The following is a 26,220-nucleotide window of genomic DNA, read 5'->3' as shown; positions in this document are numbered from 1 at the left end:
CCTGCTGAAGCAGGAGGCTTGATGGTTTGGGATCGTTGTGTTCCAGAAAGAGGGACTCCGTGGCTCTCAGCTGGTCACCCTCTGCCCAGAAACCCGACAGGAGTGGCCAGGCCTTGGCTCTTACAATGGGCAATGATGCATTCTCTCTGCTATAAATGTTGTGTCACCAGAAGTAAATATCCCTGTGTGGCATCCTCAGAGGCCCCCATGATGGAATGTCATCTATATGATGGTGAAGGGGGCAGCGGGTTAGTTTGAGTGGATTTGGATCTTGTCTGCAGAAACTATGTGCAAGGGGGGGGGGGCTACTCAGATCCCTGTGGGCAGCCGAGGAAATGTATATTGGGCGGCCTCAAAAGTGAATGCAAATTGAGGCCAAGAGTCTTTGGTCAGTGGAACCCAATAAGACATGTTGGCAACAGCCAGGAAGCAGAGAGAGGTCCTGAGCCTTTGCATACCATCTGTTATGTCTACAATACTGGGAATGGGGCCTCAAGGGCAGGAACCTGTGCATTTAAGTTCGTATAGTCGATTGTTAGTCTCCATTCATTGGTGGTCGGTTTTAACATTGTCTGGAACTCTTAAAGGGTGAGATGGTAGGCCTGATGATCCCAGGTCTCTAATGAAGGTCCAAAGGCCTTCTGTACTTTGTTTCAGCCAACATTTTGGTGTATTTAACATTTTCTCTAGAGGAGGCAACTGGATGGGTTCTCATGGGCAGCTTCCAAGAGGAAAACCAGGAATTTGGATTTATTCCCAGACATGTCACTGAGTGAGGGTCTTCATACCTCTCCTAGGAAGAAAGAGAGCTAGGCGGCCACCACCACCGGCAACTGTTCTAGAAATACAGTGCCACTAGACACGTCAAGACTAATATTCACTCCCTTTACAGTTTTACCCGCCACGTCTTGTAGACTGTGGGAAGTTTCCTCGAGGAGTTGAGAAGGGTTATTTGGAGTTATCCTGACTGAGCTTCTATGTCTAACAGGACCACCAGGACTGTAAATGGATGTTTGTCCCTAGAAGGTGGGACAAGTTCCAGGGAGCCACTGAGTCCCTCAGGGTAATGCTCTAGGGGACACTGCTAAGCTGCAGTTGGGGAAGGGAAGTTTTGGGGGACAGAGGGGACCTTGAGAACTTGGGCCACCAAATCTGGGCTCTGTGGCGAGGTAACTGCTTGTTTTAGGGAGAGGAGTTTGCACCAGGGCCATCCAGATATAAGGTCATTAGAAACCCTAACTGGCAGAGCTGTTCATATAAGGCACTCTCCTGTTTAGAATCATCTTAAGCGTTGCTTCCCAGTAGGGTTAGCATGGGGCTTTGGGACCAGGAAGTGGGAAGGGTATTCTGCAAGGAGCGTTGCAAGGCCTGGAACCCAAGGGCTGGCATTGGGGTTGTGGGCTGTCTCTGTGTGCCCTGTAAACTCTGGGAATCTGTGTGTCTCCTTCCTGGCAGAACACCATGTATGTTCCCTCCAGGACTCCTGAATAGCATAGGAGGCCTCATGAAGTAAATAAGTCCAGACTTGTAATTGGGGGGAGTCACTGTAAGAAGGGGCTTACAGGGGTCCCTATTAGAAGAATTCTCTGGATTTGGGGTCGATTTGGGGCCTCTTTAGAATTAGGTATATAGTCCAGATCATCTGGGTTGCTATGTTCAAAAAGATGAGAAACCCATTGGACCATACCAATCTTAGGGAGAAGGAGTTGGGCTTCATCTAGTGTCTTCTGTTGATGTGGAGCCTTTGCAGTGACAACCATGACAAAGGGATGTGAGGTTTACATTTAGTGGGGAGCATGATAACTTCCTTAGGTGTTTTAGATACCAGCACCGGGTGTTCAAGCTATGCACAGCTCGGGACATTAGATCTTATACCACCATGCCTCAGAAGTGGGGCCCATGATACCCCATAGGGCTGGGGTGGGGAGTGAGGTGTGACGGCAGCCAGGTATACAGCAATAGAGGGACTGCAGACCCAGTCTTCACTTGCCTTTGCGAGGAGCCATGCCTTCCCCAACGCTAAGGGCCCTGCCTGGTACCTTTATACAGCAGGCCTACACTTGGATGCCGGTCGCTACTCCCATGTCCCAGCCATGAACTAATGCAACAAGGCCTTGAGAAAAATCATAGCTAATTTACCTAACAGTTGGCTCTACTTAGAGTTGTGAAATACACTCAAAGTCTATTCCCTGCAGGGGTAATTCACCCTCTGTGGGCATTAGCAAGCAGAAGACACACCCACCCACCACCACACACCCACCACCCTGAACTGAGTTCAGGGCATTCTTCCCTTTCATTTAAGGATAATGCATGTTCACAACCAGGTAGTTTCATTGACCTACCCTGTAGAATCCCAAAAGTGTAACCACTTTCCTTTTTTTCTCTCCCTCTTTCACTTGTCTTCAGTCCAGGCTGGCAGTGTTTCTGCTGGCATAATGAAATCACTTGAAATCACTTTAGCAAGTGATGGCCCAGCCACATTTCGGATGTTTTCTCCAGAACATTCTTTCTCATTTTTTTGCAACATGTTTACGCTAAGAATTTTCAAAATATTCAAGTTCTGGTTTGCTTACTACTTCTATGTATCTCTCTCCTCTTCCATCTTACAATGAGAAGGAAGGAGAAGCCAGGTCATACTTTCAACGCTTTGCTTAGAAATCTCCTCAGTTTGGGGCACCTGGGTGGCTCAGTGGGTTGGGCCTCTCCCTTCGCTCAGATCATGATTCCAGGGCCCTGGGATTGAGCCCTGCATAGGGCTCTCTGCTCAGAGGGGAGCCTGCTTCCCCCCTCTCTCTGCCTGCCTCACTTCCTACTTGTGATCTTTCTCTGTCAAATAAATAAATAAAATCTTTAAAAAAAAGAAACCTCTTCAGTTAAATATTCAAGTTCATCACTTACTAATTCTACTTTTCACAAAACACTAGAACACAATGCAACCAAATTTATTTGAAAAAACAAGGTTTTTTTTTTTCTCCTCCAATTTCCAGTAACATGTTCTGTCCATCTGAAACCTCACTACAGCCATCTTTAATAGTCACGTGTCTACAGATATTCTACTCAAGATGGTGTACGCCTTCTCTAAGATAAAAAAATAAAAAACAAAAAACTTTCTCTAAAGCTCTCTCTTTTTTTCTTCCTGATCACTCAAAAGAATTACCATTAACATGCATATTTCTACCAACAGTTTCTTCAGGGCAATCTAGGCATTTTCTATCATGCACTTTAAAACATTTCTAGCTTCTCCGCATTACCAAATTTTAAGGCCACTTACTTCTATGTTTTTAGGTATTTGTTACCAAGAGGTAAAACTCCATATGACAGTACCAAAATCTGTAGCAATACCCAGGACAAGGAACAGTAGGGATAGAAGCTATACATTAAGCCAACAAGACAGGCTCCCACTCACATGTCTGAATTAGCTACTGCCACAGCTCAGTGTCAAAATGTTGGGTCGATTAATATGTCAATGTTGGACCAACAACACCATGTCATTTCTCCAGGAGACCAACTAGAACATGGACACTGAACTGGTCATATTAGATCTTTCTCAAGACCAAAGGGGAGTGATTCGTCTTAACTGGAATCAACCCAGACTAAGTATTTCTCTTTCTTGCCTTTACGACTCAGCTAGAATAACTGTTCAAAGGCACAGAGGAGCACTGATTCACCAACATAAACATATTCATTACACTTCATCGAGCCGAAGAAGACATGGGGTGTGAAAAAAAGGCCTGTCAATGGGTTCATGACCACCACATCCCTGATCGCCTGGTTGAAATTCACACTCTATCACATGGAAGCTGCCAGCATCATAGAGTGATGGGATGGCTTTGTTAAATTTAAAGGGCACTGGGGAGCCAGCTAGGAGACGATAGTATGCAAAAACTGGAAATTATTTCCAAATTAAATTACATACTCTTAATCAATGGCCACTCTATAGTTCTTCATTCCCCATTGGTAGAATAAATAGTTCTGAGAACAAAATGGTACAAGTTGAAATAGCCCCATTTACCAAACTCCTAGTACTCCACTTGGGGATTTTGTTCCCTTTGTCCTTGCAAATCAGGCTATGTATATGAGCATAGAAGTCCTGGTATCCAGAATGGGAACCTCTCTACCAGGAAACACAGGAAGAGCATCATATATTTAATTATGCCTACCCCACTGTCATGTCCTTTTCCTGGACTAAGAGGCCAGAATTCAAGGAAAGGAGTCACCAGTTGGACTGGATTAATAAACCCTCAATGTCAGCAGGAGGTACAGCTGATCTTTCTAGTATATCTACATATTCTTTTCCTCCAGAGTTGTTCCACTGGCAGGATGAGGGGGGACCATCTTGTGGTACCTCCCTGTCCAACTCCAATGGTAAAGAGACATGGGAACTTGCCAGCCCCTGGAAAGAGCATGGTGTGTAGAAAGTCTGACCCCCCAAAGAGTAGGCCACTGCTCCTGGTATGACTCGTAGACCAGGACTGTGAGGGGTACCTAGAATATGTTATAGCAGAGAGAGGGAGGGAGAGAGAGAATAAATAATACTTGTAGATCTTAGATTAGCTGCAATGATGGGATCTGTAGTTCACAGACTAATTTCCTCTTGTAAGTTTTCCCTGAAAGAAGTTATTCCATGGTGATTGAATTTATTACATAAATCATATGCGTTGACCCAGCATGAGAGGTGGACTGTGTGGGTAGTTCCTGTACACCCCTAGATACACCTAACCACTGGGAGTTTTGACAGATGGTGGCTCATGGCAGGATTTAGCCCTTGGAATTGCTCTCGGCCAAAGGAAGGTATATGGTTCAATGTTACATCCCAGGGGCACTGCCTGTATCCAATAATCGGTCAATGTGGGGTTGCAATGGCTTATTCTGTGCCTCAGTTACAGACGTTTGTGAAGAGTCAAACGTGTTTTAAAAAGAACAAAAAGTTGGTTAAGGGACTGCCTTCGGTTCAGGTCATGATCTTGGAATCCCAGGATCGAGTCCCACATTGGGCTTCCTGTTTGACATGGTGTCTGCTTCTCCTGCTGACCTCTCTCCTCTCATTTGAACATCACAGCACACGGACTCTTACCCTCATCTCCCAAAGAAAAATAAATAAAGAAAGATATTCATATTATATAATGTTCTCCCTCCCCAGTATTCAACCATCACATTGACAGGGCTCTGGGACAAAAAACAGTGGATTACCAGGGAAAGAGCTGCATGACCCAGATTCTATATAAGGGATTTCTAGGAGATTCCATGTAAGAAGACCAAATGCAATAAGAGAGAAGAACAAAGCTAAATAAAACCAAGTACGCTAGAGGAGATTGAAGCCTCTGGCATATACAGATACAGAAGACATTAAATTAAATTAAATACAGCCTGTCATCTAGCCAGATTGACTTTAAACCTCACACTAAAAGCCTGTTTGTCTCCATCTGACCACCCGATGCATCAGACACAAAGCGAACAACAGATGGTCTCAGATAAGGCATAGATTTTTGGAATTAACATACCAGGAACTTAAAATGACTGAGACAAAGCATGAGAGACTGTGGACTCTGAGAAACAAACTGAGGGTTTTGGAGGGGAGAGGGGTAGGGATATGTGTGAGCCTGGTGGTGTGTATTAAGGAGGGCACGTATTGCATGGAGCACTGGGTGTGGTGCATAAACAATGAATTCTGGAACACTGAAAAAATAAATAAAATAACTGAGATTAACATGCTAAGGGCTCTAATGGAAAAAGTGGGCAATATGTTAGAACAGTTGGATAATACCAGCAGAGAACTAGAAACTCTAAGAAGCAGTAGAATGGAAATGCTGGAAATCAGAAACTCTGTAATGGAAAAGATGGATGCCTTTGATGGGCTCAACAGCAGCCTCATGGCGAAGAGAAGAATAAAATAAGATGAAATCAGAGAGGAAGGTAAACCATAAGAGACGCTTAACTCCAGGAAACAAACTAGGGGTTGCTGGAGGGGAAGTAGGTGGGGGGAGGGGGTAACTGGGGGATGGGCATTAAGGAGGGCACGTGATGGAATGAGCATTGGGGGTTATATGCAACTGATGAGTCACTGACCTCTATCCCCGAAAGTAATAATATGTGATATGTTAGTTAATTGGATAAAAAAAAAGTATCTGTAAGCTTGACAGCTAGTTTTTGGAAAACTTCCAAACTTAAATGCAAAGTGAAAATAGAATTTTAAAATTTAACAGAATCGGTAATTGTGAGACAGCAGCAAACTGTAATAATCTTGTAATGGGAATATCAGGAGAGAAGAAGGAGGGAAAGGACCAGCGGAAACTTGAAAGTAACCATGGCTGAGCATCTTCCCAAATTAAGGACAAACACCGCATCGAAATCAGTGGCCCAAAGGAGATTGATTTCTTTCAAAAAGAGACACCCGCATCCAGGTAGAAATTGTATCATTGTTGCCAGAGTTCGGGGGCAGGTAACCAGGATTGCATGTTAAGTCAATAGATCGGTTTCTTTCGGGAGGTGATGAAAATGTTCTAAAATGAAGTAATCGTTATGGTTTCTGAGTTTTCCCAGATTTTAGACTTAGCAGAAAAAAATACTCCAAAGCAGCTATTAAATATGTTCACAAAATACCTTTGAGAACGAAAGACAGACATGGGAACAATGACCTCAGAGGATATGTCAGTAAAGAGAACGCATGACTTGGAAGGTACAGTTGCTGAAGTGTTAAACCCACCAATTGCCTCAAAGGTTGATCAAAATGGTAGCAAAACAGAATCATCATCATCGAACGTGAGGCTGGGGCAAGAGGCTAGCGTTATGTCACACGAAGAGCAGAAAGAAAAGACACTGGCGAATTCTCCAAGATGGCGTAATGGCCTTTGAGGAACAGAATGTAGCCTTTTCAGATTGGATTCTTTGATTTAATAATTTACATTGGCGGCTCATCCATGTCTTTTCCTGACTTGATAGCTCATTTTTTTTCTTTTCTTCTTTTTTAGGGTGATAACCCCTTGTCTGGGTAGACCACAGTTTATTTACCCCTTCACCCCCCGAACGGACATCACAGTTGCAGCCAGATTTTGGTAGTGATGGAGATAGCTGCTGCAGGGATGCACACATCCCTGTGCGGGATTTTGAGTGGACGTAAGTTTCCATTTTATTTGGGTAAATACCAAGAAGCATGACTGTTCCTGTATTTTCTGTTCAGTTCCTCCATAGCCCATTGCGTGTTAGCCACATGAATGTTTTGTAATATCGGAGGGTCGTTATTTCTGTTCTTCTGTCACCGACTACAGGAAGAGACCCTTAGAGACCGTGTCTTATCCACTGCTGTGTTCCCAGCACAGAAAAGGCCCTCACAAAAGTTATCTGAAGGAATCAACAAGCCTGTGGAAGTCAACCTCTTTAGGAACTTATCACTGCCTTAGCCTCTGCCCTCTGTCACTCTCCACTCTGCCCACCTTTCGAGTTAACTTATTTTTAGTGTGAATTCGTGGTCCGATTTGAAGTGAAGCAGAGGGTCACTTTCCACCAGGGAAGGATTGCACCATACTCCACGTGCTTTTGTTTACTCGGGGTTATTTTCATTAACTCTTTTAATCAAAATCAGTACTACACTAAACCTTTAGGACTTTTCACAGGAAAATCAAAAAAGGTTCCCTTTTGGGGCTCTCAAGGGACACATTCTGCAAAGAACTGGGATCCTTGTAGTAGGTTTATTCTGTGTTATTTACAGATGTGGGGATCAAAGTCCAGTGACATTTCAGGGCACTGCTGACGAAAAGACTTTTCACAAAGTGCACCTTTAAACAGTGCTAATGGTCAGCTGTTGGAGGCATCTCAGCAAAAATACTTCTCTGGGACTTTAAAGAAAACGGCTACCCACCTGATCCCCAAACAATTTGGAGAATCAGCTTCCGTGGCCCTGGTGGAGGTAAAGCGGGGCCCATTGAGGAAAAAGTGGGGTCAGGATCAACACAGGCTTGGTGTGACGTAGTGAATGGAGACCCTTCTCCCTTTGAATTTTTCTAAATAAAGTCCTTTTGCCTTCCACGGGGGATCACTTGTTCAGCCTCGATGGCCTTTCAGGACCTCTTGGATCAAGTTGGAGGCCTGGGAAGATTCCAGATCCTTCAGATGGTTTTCCTTAGTCTCTCCAGCCTCATAGCGTACCCTCATGTTTCGTTGGAGAACTTCACAGCAGCCGTCCCTGGTCACCGCTGTTGGGTCCACATCATCGACAATGACACTGTCTCTGCTAACGGCACTGGGATCCTGAGCCAAGAGTCCCTCCTGAGAATCTCCATCCCGCTGGACTCAAACCTGAGGCCAGAGAAATGTCGTCGCTTCATCCATCCCCAGTGGCATCTCCTTCACCTGAACAGGACCTTCGCCAACACGAGTGAGTCGGACACAGAGCCCTGTGTGGATGGCTGGGTGTACGACCAAAGCTCCTTCCCCTCCACCATTGTGACTAAGGTAAGACATCCCATTTACCTTTTGTGAGTACACAGTCTGGGTGTTTCGAAGCAGCACAAATAATGAACATGCTTCAAGCCTTTAATCGCCATATAGGTGTTCATTCTTCATTATTTCAGGAAGTATTCTTTATTAAATGCCACTAATTACGTATTTAATGAGTCTCAGGACTAAAGAGTAGATGTGACCTTGCAATTATATGGCTTTTATTCTTAGGAAGACCAAAGTTTAAGCAAGGAATTTATGTAATGGGTTAAACTTGTTACGCTCGTGAATTAGAAACATCAGGATATTGATCAAAACCTCGGAGCACGGACTGTGCCCGGGAGCAGCCATGTGAGATCTGCAGTAAAACTCTGCCATCGGTGAAAGTTTAAAGCTTCTCCAATGATTGCATTCTGCGGCCGAGTTTGAATCACTGAGTATGAAATGAAACAAGGCATTAATGTAGCCAACAAATTTAGATGAATCCTTCTAGAGGAAGTTGTATTTAGGCTGACACTTGAATGATAAAGATCAGCTGAGGCAAAAAAAAAAAAAAAAAAAAAAAGAACGAAAGAAAGAAAAAAGGAAGCTGGAAAGGAAGAAGCCTGCCTGATATAAAGAAACATAAAAGTCATTCGAGTAGCTTCCATCAGGTTTCCACTGAGGGGTTATGAGGTGCTATGCAGTGCTCTTTTGCCGGTCTCCTTCTCTTCTAGTGGGACCTGATATGTGAATCGCAGTCACTGAAATCAATGGCCAAATTCTTATTCATGGCTGGAATGCTGGTGGGAGGCATCATATTTGGTCATTTATCAGACAGGTGAGTGTCTCTGGATCAAGGGAGTATTTTGTTGAACCAACACATCATTCTTCCATGAAGACACACTTATTGTCAATCACACTGGCCTGGGGGCTTCTGTGGTCTCCAGGGATATAGAAACCCATGGGGGTTCAGTGTAGCAGGTGCTGTCAGCTGTGATTCCCACATACAGGACACAGAAACAGCATCTCCGTCAGACATAGGGACATTTTCGGACAGAGTTTAGAGAGGAGGTGACACAACATGTGTTTTAGGAGGATGGGGAAAAGTTACCTATGGGAACAGAGGGGATGTATCATGACATAAGATTTGGGCTATTTGAAGACACAGATACGTAAAACGATGTCCCAGACTTTGGCCAGGAAGGCGTGTTCAGTGCCTCCTGGACGCTATGAACTGAATGCTTATGGATTTCCAGAACATGGTCACCATGTCCCTGTTTCCCACGGGTGATGGATAGGCATTCCTACTAAACTTGTTGTGTCCATAAAAATATGTCTTGATGGTGTACAGAAAACATGTGTCCAGTGGCCTTGATTTTTGTTTTTGCAAAAACTGTGTTTTAAAGGTAAGTTTTCAACTATGTATTTAATCTAATGACAACTGCTGTCACCATTTGTGGTGTTAGAAATTGGAGAATCCTGTGACTGACAGTACCACTTCTGAGTTAGACAGCCATGCATGTTAGCACCAGGCATGTCTCCTCTGGGGGTTATGGAGAATTAAGATTCCCCTTACTACTTACCAACACGATGTCATCTGTTACGTCAGTTGGAAACTGTGAACTCTGAGGGTATGACAGTAAATGTAGCTTTTAATAGTGTTCCAAGTCAGAGTGTCCATTTCTAATGGTTCCATAACACAGAACCACCCAGTTACAGAAATAAAAATAAAACCATATCTCTGTGGTTGATTCATTTTTTAAAAAGAATTCCAAGATCATTCAGTTGGTAAAATACAGCCCTTTCAACAAATGGCTCCGTGACAAATAGATATCCACATGCAAAATAATAAAGCTAGATCCTTACCTAAAGCCATAATAAATATTAACAAAAAATGGGTTAATGACTTAAATACAAGAGCTAAAAACCATAAAACTCTTAAAAGAAAATGGGGGCAGTGAATCTATATGACCTTGGGTTTGGCCATGAATTCTTTGTTATGGCACCAAAAGCATGAGTGATGAAAACTATCGATAGACTGGTCATCATCAAAAATTAAAACTTTTTGCACCTCAAAGCACATTATCAAGAAAGTGAAATGATAACCTATGTAATGGGAGAAAATATTTTTGTAAATCATATGTACGCCATAAAAATAGGAAACAGACCAATGGAATGGGTTAAGTATTTGGCATATATGAAGAACTCCTACGCTAAAAAACAAAAAGACAAAAACCCCACATTTTAAATGAACAAAGGACTTGATTATACATTTCTTTAAAAAAAGATGTACAAATGGTGCATAAGCACATGAAAGAAGTGTTCAACATCATGATATTGAAAACAATGTAAGTCAAAACCACAGTGAAATACACTTCATACCTACTAGAATGGCTATAATATAATAAAACAAGATGGGGGGGGCTTCTGAGTGGCTCAGTCGGTTAAGCCTCTACCTTCCGCTCAGATCATGATCCTGGGTCCTGGGATGGAGTCCCGTATTGGGCTCTCTGCTCAGCAGGGAGCCTGCTTCTCCCTCTCCAGCTCCCCTGTACCTGTGTTCCCTCTCTTGCTATCTCTCTCTGTCATAAATAAATAAAATCCTTAAAACAACAACAACAAAACCAAGATGGAAAACATCATGCATTCACAAGGATGTAGAGAAATTGGAAGTCTGCTGACAGGAAGGTAAGATAGTACAGCCATTGTGAAAAATACTTTGGAAATTCTTTAAAAAGTTAAATGCAGAGAAACCATATGACCTAGCAATTCCATTGCTAGGTATAAAACCAAAAGAATTGAAAAAGGGACTCAAACAAGTATTTACACAACAATGTCATTGCAGCATTATTCACAACAGCCAGAAAGCAGAAACAACCCAAGAATCCATCAATGGCTGAAGGGATAAAAGGGGATGTGTATATCCAATGGAATGCTTTTCAGCCATAAAAAGAAATAAATTTTTGGTCCATACTGTAATACAGATGAACCATGAAAATATTATACAAAGCAAAATAAGACAGGCACAAGAGGACAGATACTGTTTTCACTTCTATGAAATAACTAGAATAGGCAGATACATAGAGAAAAGGTAGGTTAGAGATACCAGAGGGTGGCGAAAAGAGGACTGGGACGTTATTGCCTAATGGACACAGAGTTTCTGCTGAAGATTTTGAAAATTTCTGGCAGTGGATAGTGGTTACACAACATTGTGAATCTAACTAATCCCAGTAATTTATAACTTTAAAGTGGTGAAAATGGCAAATTATATTTTTTACATATTATATTGCAATGAAAAAGGAACAAAATCAAGAGAATAAGATGACAAGTCACAGGCCAGGAAGAAGAATACTTGCAAGAGATTTATCTGAAAAAGGGGTTTTAATCCAAAATATAATCTTTTTTTATTGTGTTATGTTAGTCACTACAGTCCATCATTAGTTTTTGATGTAGTGTTCCATGATTCATTATTTGTGTATAACACCCAGTGCTCAATGCAATCCATGCCTCTTTAATACCCATCACCCGGCTCACCTATCCCCCACCTCCTCCCTTCTAAAAGCCTCAGTTCGTTTCCTGGAGTCCATAGTTTCTGATGGTTCAGCTCCCACCCCAATTTCTCCTCCTTCATTTTTCTCTTCCTTCTCCTAATGTCCTCCATGCTATTTCTTATTTTCCACAAGGAAGTGAAACCATATGATAATTAACCTCGTTTGACTTATTTCACTCAGCATAATCTCCTCCAGTCCCATCCATGTTGGTGCAAATGGTGGGTATTCATCCTTCTGAGGGAGGCACAATATTCTATTGTACATATATACCACATCTTTATCCATTTGTCTGTTGAAGGTCATCTCAGCTCTCCAAAGTCTGTCTATTGTGGACATTGCTGCTATGAACACTGGGGTGCAGGGCCCCTTCTTTTCACATCTGTATCTTTGGGGTAAATACCCAGTAGTGCAATTTCTGGGTCCCAGGGTAGTTCTATTTTTAGTTTTTTAAGGAATCTTCACACTGTTTTCCAAAATGGCTCCACCAATTTGCATTCTCACCAGCAGTGTAAGTGGATTCCCCTTTCTCCACAGCTCCTCTAACGTTTGTTGGAGCTTTGTTGTTTCTTGCCTTGTTGATTTTTGCCATTCTAACTGGTATATGGTGGTATCTCAATGTAGTTTCGGTTTGAATTTCCCTGATGGCTTATGATGTGAACACTTTTTCATATGTCTGTTAGCCATTTGTAGGTCTTCTTTGGAGAGGTGTCTGCTCAAACCTTCTGTGCATTTTTTGACTTGATTATCTGTTTTTCGGGTGTTGAGTTTGAGAAGTTCTTTATAGATCTTGGATATCAGCCCTTTATCTGTAGTGTCATTTGCAAGTATCTTCTCCCATTCTGTGGGTTTCCTCTTTGTTTTGTTGACTGTTTCCTTTGCTGTGCAGAGGCTTAGATTTCTTCATAATTGTCAAACCTTGGAAGCAACCACCATTCCTTTCAGTAGGTGAATGCATAAATAAACCATAATACATCTAACAATGCAATATTATTCAGTCCTAAAAGCAAATGAACAGTCTAGCTATGAGAAGACATGGAGGAGTCTTGGTTGCATAAAACGAAGTGAAAGCCGATCTGAAAAGGCTATACACTGTATGATTTCAACTCTGTGACATTCTGGAAAAGGAAAAACTGTAGAGGCAGTAAAAAGATGAGTGGTGGGCAGGGGACAAAGAAATAAATAGGCACATTACAGAGGTTTAGATCAGTGAAACTACTCTACAGGAGACTGTAATGGTGGGTACCTGTTAGTATACATTTGTTGAAAGCCATAGAATGTACAACACTAAGACTGTACCCCAATGTAAACTATGGACTTTGGGGAATAATGATGCATCAATGTAGGCTCAATTATATCAAATGTCTCACTTGGTGCAGGATATTGATGGGTAGGGAAGCTGTGTGTGCAATGGGACAGGATATATGGGAAATCTCTGTACTTTCTGCTCAGTGTTGCAGCCAACTTAAAACTGCTCTAAAAATAGTCTATCATAAGGAATAACATGGAGGACATTAGGAGAAGGAGTGGAAAGTTAATTGGGAGAAATCAGAGGGGGAGATGAACTGTGAGAGACTGTGGACTCTGAGAAACAAACTGAGGTTTTCGGAGGGGAGGAGGTGGGGGGTTAGGTGAGCCTTGTGGTGGGTATTAAGGAGGGTATGTGTTGCATGGAGCACTGGGCGTGGTGCATAAATAATGAATCTTGGAACACTAAAAAAATAAAACAAGATGGAAGAAAAAAAGAATTATAGCTTATACAAAAAAAAAATAGTCCATCTTTAAAAAAGAAATACAAAACGTATTTTAATAAAGAAAAGAAAAAATAAGAAAATGTGGATCACAAAGCCTAAAATGATAATTATCTGGCTTTTTACAGGAACTGTTTACTGCTTCCTGGAGTAATAGCACTGAGGCTCTTTGCTCATTCTCTCAAATCGTTATTTCTCTCTGCTCGTTCCCTTCTATAAACCCTATCGATCCATCTTCACATAGTCTCTCTCCTGTGTCCACATGATTGTTAAATCCATCCAGGGAATTTTTTGTATTAGAAACTTCTTTTTCAGCTCTTGAATTTCAATAACTTTGGCTTACCTATATTGCTGCCCCTATGAGAATGTCTCTTTCTAAGCTTTGCATTTCATAGGCTAAAATCATAGATTATTTCTCTTTGAGAATTGTTCTATGACCACTTTAAAATCCTTGTTGGTTAGTCCTAAATTTTCTCTACTTTCAGCAGAAATCCAAAAGATTTCCATTCTCTAGGGAATGGAGTTCCATTTTCTTCATTCTTCACATAGTAGGATATTATAAATAATATCTTGAATATTATAAATATTAAGTTGCGAAGATTCTATTTTCCATTATTACTCACCAGTAATACTGATTCCTTTATTTTAGCAGAAAATTTTCAAGCCTCAGACTGAACTAAAATCTATTTCCTTTCTTTTTGAAGATTTTATTTATTTATTTGACCCAGACAGAGAGAGATCACAAGTAGACAGAGAGGCAAGTGGCGGGTGGGAGGAAGCAGACTCCCGCTGAGCAGTGAGCCCGATGAGGAACTTGATCCCAGGACCCCAAGATCATGACCTGAGCCGAAGGCAGAAGCTTAAGCCACTGAGCCACCCAGGCGCTCCTTTTTTTTTTTTTTTTTAAGGTTTTTCCTTTTTTTAAAAAAAAAGATTTTATTTATTTATTTGAGAGAAAAAGGGTGGTGGGGGGGGAGAGAAACAGACTCCTGCTGAGTAGAGATCCGAACATGGGGCATGATCCCAGAACGCTGAGATCATGACCTGAGCCAGAGGCAGAGGCTTAACCAACTGAGCCACCCAGACACCACTAAAATCTATTTCTTATGCAGAAGTTCCAACCTCAGTTCAGATCTTTGTCTGTAGTTGACTTGCTTTGAGCTTATTCTGCATGTACTTACTCTCGGGGCTATTTAGGGGATGTGTGGTAGACACAATTGAAGGATCCTCTCTTTGCCACTTTCCCTTGCTGGGACCCTCACTCCCTTTGATGTTCCCAGTTTCCCACCTTCTGTGACCTGGTTCCCCAGATCACAAAATGCATGCCATTCACTTCTCTCACTGTGTGGGTTGCCCCTTATTCCAGGCTAATAGCTCTGGAAATAGGATCTTCCTTGTATTGGTCTCCATCTGCCCTCTTCAACAAGAGCAAACACTCCCCACCACAATCTACCTGCTTCTGTTCACTCTCAACTAAGCTCAGGTAGTTACTTTTTGTGCTCTGTACATGTGTCTTTTCTGAAGGAGTGAAAGACAAGCAGTAGGGTTTAAGACCTTATTCCTGTAACCTGAAAGGTACCCATCAGAGCCTTTTAAGAGAATTATTATGATAGAGTATTTATAAAATATCATTCTTGATGCTCCATTGATAATTAAGTGGGAGAGCCAGAGTGGGGGGTAGAGAAAACATTTAAGAGGCTATCAAAATAATCCTTAGGAAAGATGATGGGAGTTTCAATTAGGAAGGTGTCTTGGAAATGGTAACAAGTAGCTCTCTTTGGAACATACTTGGTAGGGAGATGCAACAGTTTCCTGATGGTTTCTGGTTTTTAAGAAGGAGGCTTTGGTGTGGCAAAAAGAAGATCAAGGATTGTATCTGTATCTTCAGCCAGAGCAAATGGATACATGCTAATATCATGAAATGAAGGAAAATAGGAAATGACTCATATATGAGTAGAAAGTTAAGACTTCTGTTTGGGGTGTAATAAATTGGAAGTGCCTATTAGTCATGGAGATTTCAAGTAGAGGAAAACAGTGCTGAGTATGGACTTGCTTGAAAACATTCTGTCCCAAATATAAGCCCTGGCCAAGATTACATTCATCTAATAAATACCCAAGCTGCCATCTTCCCATGACTGTCCCATTAAAGGGGAATATATGGCCAACCAAGGAGATTCTAAAGTTTTATTTATTTGAGAGAGGTAAGTGGCAGGGGAGGGGCAGAGGGAGAGAGAGAGAGAGAGAGAATGAATCTCAGGCCGATTTCCTGCTGAGTAGGGAGCCCGCCAAGAGGCTTGATCTTAAGAACCTGAGATCATGAACTGAGCCAAAATCAAGTCGGACACTTAACCAACTGAGCCAGCCAGGCATCCTTAGAAACTACTTGTGTTTTTTAATACATGCATGCTAAAAAAAAAAACTAGGAGTGATGTGTCACGTGGTTTGTAACTGCCATTCAGATGGTTCAACAGAAAAAGAAAGTGTGTGTGTGTGTGTGTGTGTGTATTCACAAAGGCAAAGAAATACAGCAAATATAGCAAAATGTTCTCTAGTGGTGAATCCGCTTGAGATTTACAGCAGTGTTCATTGCAGTATTCATTTAAACTTTCATATCTGACAATTTTCAAAATAAAGAGCTATGAACAAGTCCACTCAACTGGGAGCCACATACATCAGAAATATATGTTTTAAATAAAATTGGTAAAAATGTATACATAATTTTGTAACCTCTTTTAACGCATATGTTTACAGTTCTACATCATGTTTTCTTTTCCAATTAAAAAAAAATTTTAGACAGAGTCTTGGGGGGAGGGGCAGAGGAAGAGGGATAAAAAGAATCTTAAGTAAACTCCACACCCTGTGTAGAGCCTGACTTGGGGCTCAATCTCTCGACTCTGAGATCATGACCTGAGCCAGAACCAAGAGTGGGACATTTAACTGACTGAGTCACTCTGGCACTCCTCAAATAAAATATTTTTTTCAAATAAAGTAGAGAAAACTATACCAAAAACAATATACACATCTAAAACTTCTCTAGTTACGTCATCAAACACAATTATTCTAACATTACTGTGTTAGCCAACGTAGCTAGTTACAGTAAGAACCCTAGAATCAAAATTGGGATTTTAATAAAATCATGATTCTCACTGTCCTCACAGCGTGGTATGGGTCATGTGGCTCCCCCATCCTCTGAGCAGTGGCTCAGGGAACCAGCATCTTCCATTGTGTGACTTTTTCATCTGCACCTTTTTTGTTTCCAGCCATGCTGTCCAAGAGAATGAGCAGGACCCAAGTGGACCTTGTATGAACAGGCCTGGAAGTGGCCTTGGTCACTTCTCTCCACAATCCATGGTCAGAATGCAGACCTGTGACTCTAACTTAAATAGAAGGCCAGGAAGAGTCATCTTCCTCAACATCTGGGAAGAAAAAAAATTGGTGTACATACAACCAAATTGCATAATCAATAATTAATGAAACAATCATCTTTCTATTTTGCATGGCACAAATTGTTCTTCCTTTGACTATCAATTACAGACAGTTGAATTATACTCATTTCATGAGACAGTGTCATCATTAGTTTGGCCATGAATTCCTTTCATGTTTGTATATATGTGTTTCATTTCTTCCCTTATGTCCCAATCCCAGTTCCTTCTTCCCAACAGGGGTTATTATAATGCATTAACTGTATTTCTTTAAATTCATATGTGCTTTTTGCCAAAATAAATGATATTGGTTTACATATATTTTAATTCACAGAGGTATGTAAATGTGTTTTTTAAAAGATTTTATGTATTGATTTGACAGGCAGAGAGATCACAAGTAGGCAGAGAGGCAGAGGGGTGGGCTCTGCTGAGCAGAGCGCCTGATGTGGGACTCGATCCAAGGACCCTGAGATCATGACCTGAGCTGGAGGTAGAGGCTTAACCCACTGAGCCACCCAGGCACCCCTGTAAATGTGTTATTATCTTATACTTTCTCTTTTGTACCCATTGCTATGTTTTTTGAGGTACATGCACATTCCTATGTATATTTCTAGTTCATTCCTCTAATTGGCGCACTGTGCTCTACAGTGAAGATCCATGATGACGTTCCTTATCCATTTTTTGGTGATGGACAACCACACTGTTACCAAATGCCTGCTGCTCTAAATATCACTGTATTTTAAAGGTTTTTTGTTTTGTTTATTTATTTGAGAGAGAGAGTGTGCATGAGCAGGGGAAGAGAGAGAAGCAGACTCCCTCCTGAGCAAGGAGCTGGACATGGGGCTTGATCCCAGGATCCTGGGATCGTGACCTGAGCAGAAGGCAGACACTTAACCAACTGAGCCGCCCAGGCGCCCCTAGATACCACTACATGATATATCTTTAATACAGCTGCTTTTCATTTTGACTGACCAAACTTTCCAATAGTTGTCATTACATAGTTTCATTAACCGTAGCATTTCTTTATCTAGATTTTATTCCATTTCAAATGGAAATGTGAGTGTATATAATATAAATACTCAGAATATAAAAGATTTAACACTATGTTATAATGGAAATATTCTGTAAACATAGCAAGGATTTCAGGGTTTTTGTGCAATCCCACTGTTTGTCCATTCCTGGCCATACAGAACCAGCACAGGTGTCTCGTCTACATTGTCCAGAGAAAGGTCCTCTCTCCCAGAAAACTGAAACACTGAATTCTCCTTCCTTTTTAAAAATACCTTCTTGGGGTGGCTCAGTTGGTTAAATGTCTGCCTTTGACTCAGGTCATGATCCCAGAGTCTTGGGATTGAGCCCCACATTGGGCTCCCTGCTTAGCAGGGAGTCTGCTTCTCCCTCTCTCTCTGCCTGCCACCCCCCCCCCCCCCCCTGTGCTCTCTCTCAAATAAGTAAATAAAATCTTTTTAAAAATAAATAAAATAAAAATACTTTCTTCTTCTCTGTTTCTTTCCCTCATCTTACCTAATCTTTTCCTCTGACAATTCACTCTAAACTAAGTTCTCTGAGTTGTGGCTCCCTTCTTTAGAGAAACGTGTTCTAGGCCTATAAAGCCAGACTGAGCAGAGACAGGCTCTAACACAACCCATCAGCAAGTTTACTGCATTGTTCCCTGGATGATCCTTTCATATAGTGTGTTTATGACCTGCATGGTCCCAGAGTCCCCAAGTATAGATTTAGATCTTGTCTTAGTGAGCTCAAGCTACCACAATAAAACACCAGCAACCAGGCGGCTTAGACAACATAAATTTATTTTCTCAAATTCCAGAAGCTGTGAAGTCCAAGATCTAGGTGCAGAGAGATTTGGTCCCTGGTGAGAGCTGTCTTCCTGACTTCAAGACAGCTGCCTTCTTGCTTTAGCCTCACATGGCAGAAAGAGGACAGCACTCTCTCTTCTTATAAGGGCACTAACTCCATCATAAGAACCCCCCTCTCATGACCTCATAGAAACCTAATTAGCTACCACAAAGCACATCCCCAAATACTATTTCACTGGGTATTAGGTCTTCAATATATGAACTGGGGTGGAGGCAGGGGATGCAACTCAGTCCATGCAGCTCCTCATGTTCTAGAAACTGCACAGAGTCTAGTGTGTCATCTGTCTCTGTTAGTACAAGGGACCTTTGTGATGTGTTAAAATTTCCAGGATTGCAATCTGTCTCATATGACTTCAGTGGGTCTCAAAGTTCTGGTAACAGACTGGGGAAGAAGCTTTGTTACACTCAGTATCTATTTACCAACAGGAGGGTTACTTCTGGGATGATCTCCTGATGACTAACTAGCTCTTGATCTTTTCAAGTTCCAAGGGCAAAGTTTCACTTATCAAAACATGCACTAAATTTCAATGTGTGCCTTCTTTTTTGTTAATTTTCCCCACAGGTTGCTCTTATTCCCCCATCTAACCTGTTCCCCTTCCTCAGGTTTGGGAGGAAGTTAATTCTCAAGTGGTGTTTCCTCCAGCTGGCTGTTGCTGACACTTGCGTAGCCTTTGCGCCCACCTTTGTCATTTACTGTGTGCTACGCTTCCTGGCTGGCTGCTCTACCGTGAGCATCATGATGAATAATATTATGCTGCGTAAGTAAACACGTGGCGTCTTTGACATTTTCCAAGCCTGGACTTCGACTTTGAGACTCCATCTTGGAATTCAAAATCCTGTTTGTGTTTTCTGTCAGTTGTAGAATGGACAGTGCCCCGATTCCAAGCCTTGGGAATAACGGTGGCAGTCTGCACGCCTTGCATAGGACAGATGATCCTGGGAGGACTGGCTTTTGCCATTCGAGACTGGTACACCCTTCAGCTGGTGGTCTCTGCACCATTATTTGTCTCTTTTCTTTTCTCAAGGTAAAGGCTTTATTTTTCCCTTTGTCTTAGAGGATCCTGGGGTGCAAGATACATGGAATCAGGTCCTGTGAATTCTGTTTGGTTCTTAGTTAAGAACTCGAGCACATGCTCTCTTAGTAAGGCCTATGCACATTTCAAGGAACTGAATGGGTAGAGTTGCCAGATAATTTCAAGGACATTCAGTTAAGTTTGAATTTCAGGTAAACAACAAAATCTTTTTGTAGAATATTCCAAATATTGCATGGAGCATAGCTACACTAAAAATTATTCACAGTTTATGTGAAATTTCTCTCTCTTTCTCTTGTTTTAAAGATTTTATTTATTTATTTGACAGAGAGAGATCACAGTAGGCAGAGAGGCAGGCAGAGAGAGAGAGGAAGGAAGCAGGCTCCCTGCTGAGCAGAGAGCCTGATATGGGGCTCCATCCCAGAATCCTGGGATCATGACCTGAGCCGAAGGCAGAGGCTTTAACCCACGGAGCCACCCAGGTACCCCATGAAATTTCTCTTTATCTGAGAGTTCTGTATTTCTATTTCTCAGCCTGATAGAATATAGGGTGTTTTATTCAAGTAAAATTTCACATAAACAACAAATACTTTTCAGGATGAGTAGGCACTATTTATCTCAATTCAGATTTAACTAGACACACTATTTTTATTTGCCAAACCTGAAAATATTCCCGAGAATAAGAGTGAGGGGGTAATATGACTCCTGCTTTATATTGCCGGTAGTGAAAAGGTACTGCATGGAGAGGTCATCCTCCCAGTTTTCTAGTTATGGTAAAGAGGAACGTAAGTTTGTGTTTCCTGGTATAACAGAACAAGAGGTAGATATTAGATGGGAAGGGAGAGGCATTTCAGGACAAAGCATATGGACACATATGGCTGCACCTCTGTCTTCTTTGATCAGGTGGCTGGTAGAGTCTGCTCGGTGGCTGGTTATCACCAACAAATTCGAGGAGGGCTTAAAGGCACTGAGAAAAGCTGCACAGAGGAACGGAAGGAAGAATGCTGGAGAAGCCCTCACCGTGGAGGTGAATAGGAAGAGAAGTGGGTTATGGGGTATAGGAAACCTGTGACCTTGGTGTCTATAGGGTGAATAAAAGGTGGGGACACAGTTCTGGCTTCGGGTCCTCTTACCTCATTGTCCTGGTTCTCAGTGGCCATCCACGTTGTCTGAGTTGATATAAAGAGAATATCCTGTTGCTGGGAACTGAACACAAGATATTTTTACTCAATAAGAGCAGATAGCTCTTAGTGTTTATAATCATAAAGATTGTGTATTTGTTAAAGAAAGTAATACAAATGAAACCATTTCTTTCCATTCATATTCTGATGGCCTTTTTTTGAGGAAAGTAAGACCAGTAGAAGGGAGGCTTAGTGACCATGCAAAATAGAACATGGCAACTTGGTCATACACTCTTTCACCCATGGTAGTTACCCCGTGCCTCTATGGACCCCTCTGTTCTCTCCAGGAAACATGGCATTGGCCACAATAGTCCATACCTCTGCTTTGTGGAGTTTACATTCTATTTATTACAAGTTCCAAGAGCATGACAAGTTCCAGAGAAGTCTCCCCCGGCCACTGCGGGCCTGGATGACAGTTATTGTTATGGATCATTAAGTAAACCCTTCAGCCTATCATGAACATGTACATTATTTATCAGAAAATTATAATGTGCTAGTCATGGTGCTTGATCCTAAATTGCAGTATGGGACGGAATTCCATTTTTATTAGTATTAGTATTTATTAGTTTAGTATTAATAAGAGAAAAATCAGGACATCTTAAAATTAACACATATTATGAGATCTGGCTTCTTAAACTTTTAACTGTATAATAACAGTGTTGTAATTGTAAATACAATGATCTCTCAAACTTTTTTGTCTTGCATGACTAAAACTCTATACCCATTGAATAGCAATCTCCCATGTTCCTTCTCCCTGCTCCCTGATAACCACAATTCTATTTATTGTTTTATTTATTTTAATATTTTATATACTTCATATAAGTGGAATTGTGCAGTATTTTTCCTTCTGGGACTGCCTTATTTCATTTAACAAAACTTCCTTGAGATTCACCTATTGTAGCACCTAGCAGGACTTCCTCTGTTTATGAATGAATCATATTCTTTTTTTATGTATGCATCACATTTTCTTTACCCATTTATCCACTGGTGGACATTCAGTTGGTTTCCTTGGTTTGGCTATTGTGAATAGTGCTGCAGTGAACATATGTGTGCAAATATCTCAAGATCCTGTTTATAATTCTTTGGGGCTTAACTTTAACCTTTCTGTTTGCGATGGTAGGGGAATGGAAAGGATTCTCCTAGAGACAAGGAACCATCATCGTCCCCTGTTTAATTGGAAAAGGAAAGGGTTAGGGTCTTGACAGTCAAAGAGGAGCAATAAAACATGTTTGAAGACATGTTCAATGGCACATCTGAAGGATTTTTCTTAAAACCACTTTATGCGAGTGATGAATAGCGAGATTCTACCCCTGAAACTAATAATATGATATGTTAACTAACTTGAATTTAAATAAAATCTTTTATAAAAACCCAACTTTATGGAGGTATGACTAACATACAAAGAGCTGCATGTATTTAATATATACAAGTTGATGAAACTAATAAGTATACATCCAAATGTCGACACCACAACCCATGCAATAAACATATCCATCATCGCCTGAAACTTTCTCCTGCCCTTTTTATTCATTATTTTTGTGATAAAACTCAATGCAAGACCTCCTAATAGCAAATTTTCAATATATAGTATAGCACTGTAACTAGAGACACTATACTATACAGTGAATCCTTAGAACTGATCTCACATAAGTGAAACTTTGTACCCTTTGACAAGTATGTCCTGGTTTTCCACGCCCCCCAGCATCTGGCAAATACTATTCTGTTCTCTGCTTCTTTGTTTCAGATCTTACATCTTAGTCTCTAACCCTTTGTGAGTTGATTTTTGTGTACAATGTAAGATATTTCCGGTTTCAATCTTTTGCATGTCAGTATCTGTTTTCCACAACACCATTCATGGAAAACACTATTCTGTCCCCAGTGTGAATTCTTGTCACCACTGTCCGAGATCAAGTGACTGTGTATGCTTAGTCTAATGCTATTCTGTTCCATTGGGCTATATGTTTGTTTTTATACTAGTACCATACTGTAGCTTTGTAATATATTTTGACATCAAAACATGTGATGCCTCCGGTTTTGTTTCTGTTCATAAGTTCTTTGATTGTTAAGGGTCCTCTGTGTTTCCATATGAATTTTAGGATTGCTTTTTTTTTCTTTTTTAAATTTAAATTCAATTAGCCCACATACAGTACATCGTTAGTTTCAGATGTAGTAGTCAATAATTTATCAGTGCTTGTGTTTTCTTTCTTCTAGTGAGGAACAGCTGACATACAACATTGCATTGGTTTCAGGTATATGGCATAGTGAGTCAACAGCTCTATGTTATACTATGCTCACAAGTTTAGCTGTTGTCCCCATACAGTGCTAGCACCCCACCATTGGCTATATTCTCCATGCTGTACTTCCCTACTTCATGACTTATTCATCCCATAACTGAAAGCCTATACCCTCCACTCCACTTCATCCATTTTGCCCATCTCTTCACCTCCCATCCCTCTGACAACCACTGGTTTGTTTTCTATATTTATTCATCTGTTTCACCTTTTTGTTTTAATTTTTTAGATTCCAAACATAAGTGAAAATGTATGGTATTTGTCTTTGTCTGACTTATTTCACTTACCATAATATCCCCCCAGGTCCATCCAGATTGCCACAAATGGCAAAATCTCATTCTATTTTTATGGCTGAGTAATATTCCATTAATATATATGTCATATACATACATATGTATTATGCATAAACACACCTTCTTTATCCATTCATCTATCAGTGGACATTACACTGCTTCCATATCATGGCTATTGCAATAACACTGCAATAAACACAGGGGTTTTCTTTGGGTAAATGTTTAGTAGTGGAATTACTGGATCTCATGCTATTTCTATTTTTAAATTTTTTAAAGATTTATTTATTTATTTTAGAGAAAGCGTGAACATGCATGGTGAGTCAGGGAGAGGTCGGGGCAGAGGAAGAGGGAGGGAAATCCTCAAGCAGACTTCCAGCTGAACATGGAGCCAAATGTGGGTCTTAATCCAGGGACCCTGAGATCATGACCTGAACTGAAATCAAGAGTCAGATTCTCAACTGACTGAGCCCCCATGGTGCCCCTCTATTTTTAATTTGGAAGGAACCCTCCATGCTGTTTCTGCACCAATTTACATTCCCATCAACAGTGTTATATCCTCTTATTGAACTGTTCCCTTTATCATTAGGTAATGCCCTCTCTACCTCTTGTTACCATCTTTTTTAAAAGTCTATTTTGTCTGACATAAGTATTGCTACCTGGCCCCCCTTTTTTTCTTTTTGCTTCCATTTGCATGGAATATCTTTTTCCATTCTTTCACTTTCAGTCTGTATGTTTCTTTAGGTCTGAGGTGAGTGTCTTGGAAGCAGCATATGGAGGGGGGGGGGTCTTGTCTTTTATTTATTTATTTATTTTTGGTCTTGTCTTTTAAAATCCATTCTTCCACCATATGTCTTTTGATTGGAGACTTTAGATGATTTACACTTAAAGTAATTGTTGATCTAGATGTATTTCTTGCCATTTTGTTTATTGTTTTCTGGTTGTTTTATTGTCTTTCTCTGTTCCTTTCTTCTTCTTTTGTTCTCTTTTCCTGTAATAGATGACTTTCTTTAATGTTGTGCTTGGCTTTCTTTCTCTTTATTTTTTTGTGTATCTATTACAGGTTTTGGTTTATGGTTTTCATGAGGTTCATATATAGCATCCTAAATATATAGTAGTCTATATTAAGTTGATGACCACTTAAGTTTGGACACATTCTAAAAGAACTTCCTTTTTATTTCCTTCTCCATATTTTATGTATATAGCACCGTGTTTTACATCTAATTACTGTGTGAGCCCCCATAACTAATTCTTTTTAAAAATTATGTTATGTTAGTAACCATACAGTATGTCATTAGTTTTTGATGTAGTGTTCCATGATTCGCTGTTTGCATATGACACTTGGCACGGACACCCAGTGCCAATTCTTTACATGTAATTGATTTTACTACTTTTATCTTTTTAAAAAAATTTTTTATTTTTTATAAACACATATTTTTATCCCCAAGGGTACAGGTCTGTGAATCTCCAGGTTTACACACTTCACAGCACTCACCAAGGCACATACTACTTTTATCTTTTAACATTCATACTAGCTTTGTAAGTAATTGCCCTCTACCTTTACTGTATGTTTGCTTTTACACATGAGATTTTTTCCTTCCAGAATCTTCTCACCTCTAATTATGGTCCTTTCTTTTCCATGTAAAGAAGTCTCTTTAAGGGGCGCCTGGGTGGCTCAGTGGGTTAAGCCGCTGTCTTCGGCTCAGGTCATGATCTCAGAGTCCTGGGATCGAGTCTCAGCAGGGAGCCTGCTTCCCTCTCTCTCTCTGCCTGCCTCTCTGCCTACTTGTGATCTCTCTCTGTCAAATAAATAAATAAAATCTTAAAAAAAAAAAAGAAGAAGTCCCTTTAACACTTCTCACAAGGCCAATTTATTGGTGATGAGCCTTTTTTTTTAAATTTATTTTTTATTTTTTATTTTTTATAAACATATATTTTTATCCCCAGGGGTACAGGTCTGTGAATCACCAGGTTTACACACTTCACAGGTGATGAGCTTTTTAAAAAAGATTATTTATTTATTTAATAGAGAGAGCATGTGCACATGTGTGGTGGCTGATGCAGAAGGAGAGGGAGAGAAATCCTTTTTTATTTTTTTAAAGATTTTATTTATTTATTTGACAGACAGAGATCACAGGTAGGCAGAGAGGCAGGCAGAGAAAGAGAGGGAAGAAGGCTTCCCGCTGAGCAGAGAGCCTGATGCGGGGCTCCATCCCAGTACCCTGAGATCATGATCTGAGCTGAAGGCAGAGGCTTAACCCACTGAGCCACCCAGGCACCCGTGTGGAGATAAATTTTAAGCAGACTCTGTGCTAAGCACAGAGCCTCACACAGGGCTCAATCTCGTGACCCTAAGATCACGATCTAAGCTGAAACCAAGAGTCAGATACTTAAACTAGGTGCCCCTGGTGCTG

At 40.9% G+C, this 26,220-nt stretch overlaps 1 protein-coding gene across 2 annotated transcripts in view; it reads left to right on the top strand.

The window, feature by feature from the left end:
• Positions 1-7,770: 7,770 nt before the first annotated feature.
• Positions 7,771-26,220, top strand: part of LOC132019773 (organic anion transporter 7-like) — a 34,246-nt gene continuing 15,796 nt past the window's right edge. The window contains exons 1-6 of one of the 2 annotated variants that reach the window (XM_059403364.1): positions 7,771-7,903; positions 8,042-8,448; positions 9,150-9,253; positions 19,617-19,771; positions 19,870-20,038; positions 20,948-21,071. In XM_059403364.1, coding sequence (XP_059259347.1) covers positions 8,047-8,448; positions 9,150-9,253; positions 19,617-19,771; positions 19,870-20,038; positions 20,948-21,071 — 954 coding nt within the window. In that variant the 5' untranslated portion in view covers positions 7,771-7,903; positions 8,042-8,046. Of the gene's footprint in view, positions 8,449-9,149; positions 9,254-19,616; positions 19,772-19,869; positions 20,039-20,947; positions 21,072-26,220 lie in introns of both variants that reach the window. The other variant, XM_059403354.1, reaches the window with a different exon arrangement.

This window comes from Mustela nigripes, chromosome 1 (genome assembly GCF_022355385.1).
Source record: "Mustela nigripes isolate SB6536 chromosome 1, MUSNIG.SB6536, whole genome shotgun sequence".
Taxonomy (NCBI): Eukaryota; Metazoa; Chordata; class Mammalia; order Carnivora; family Mustelidae; genus Mustela; species Mustela nigripes.
This window is presented reverse-complemented; position numbering and strand designations above follow the sequence as displayed.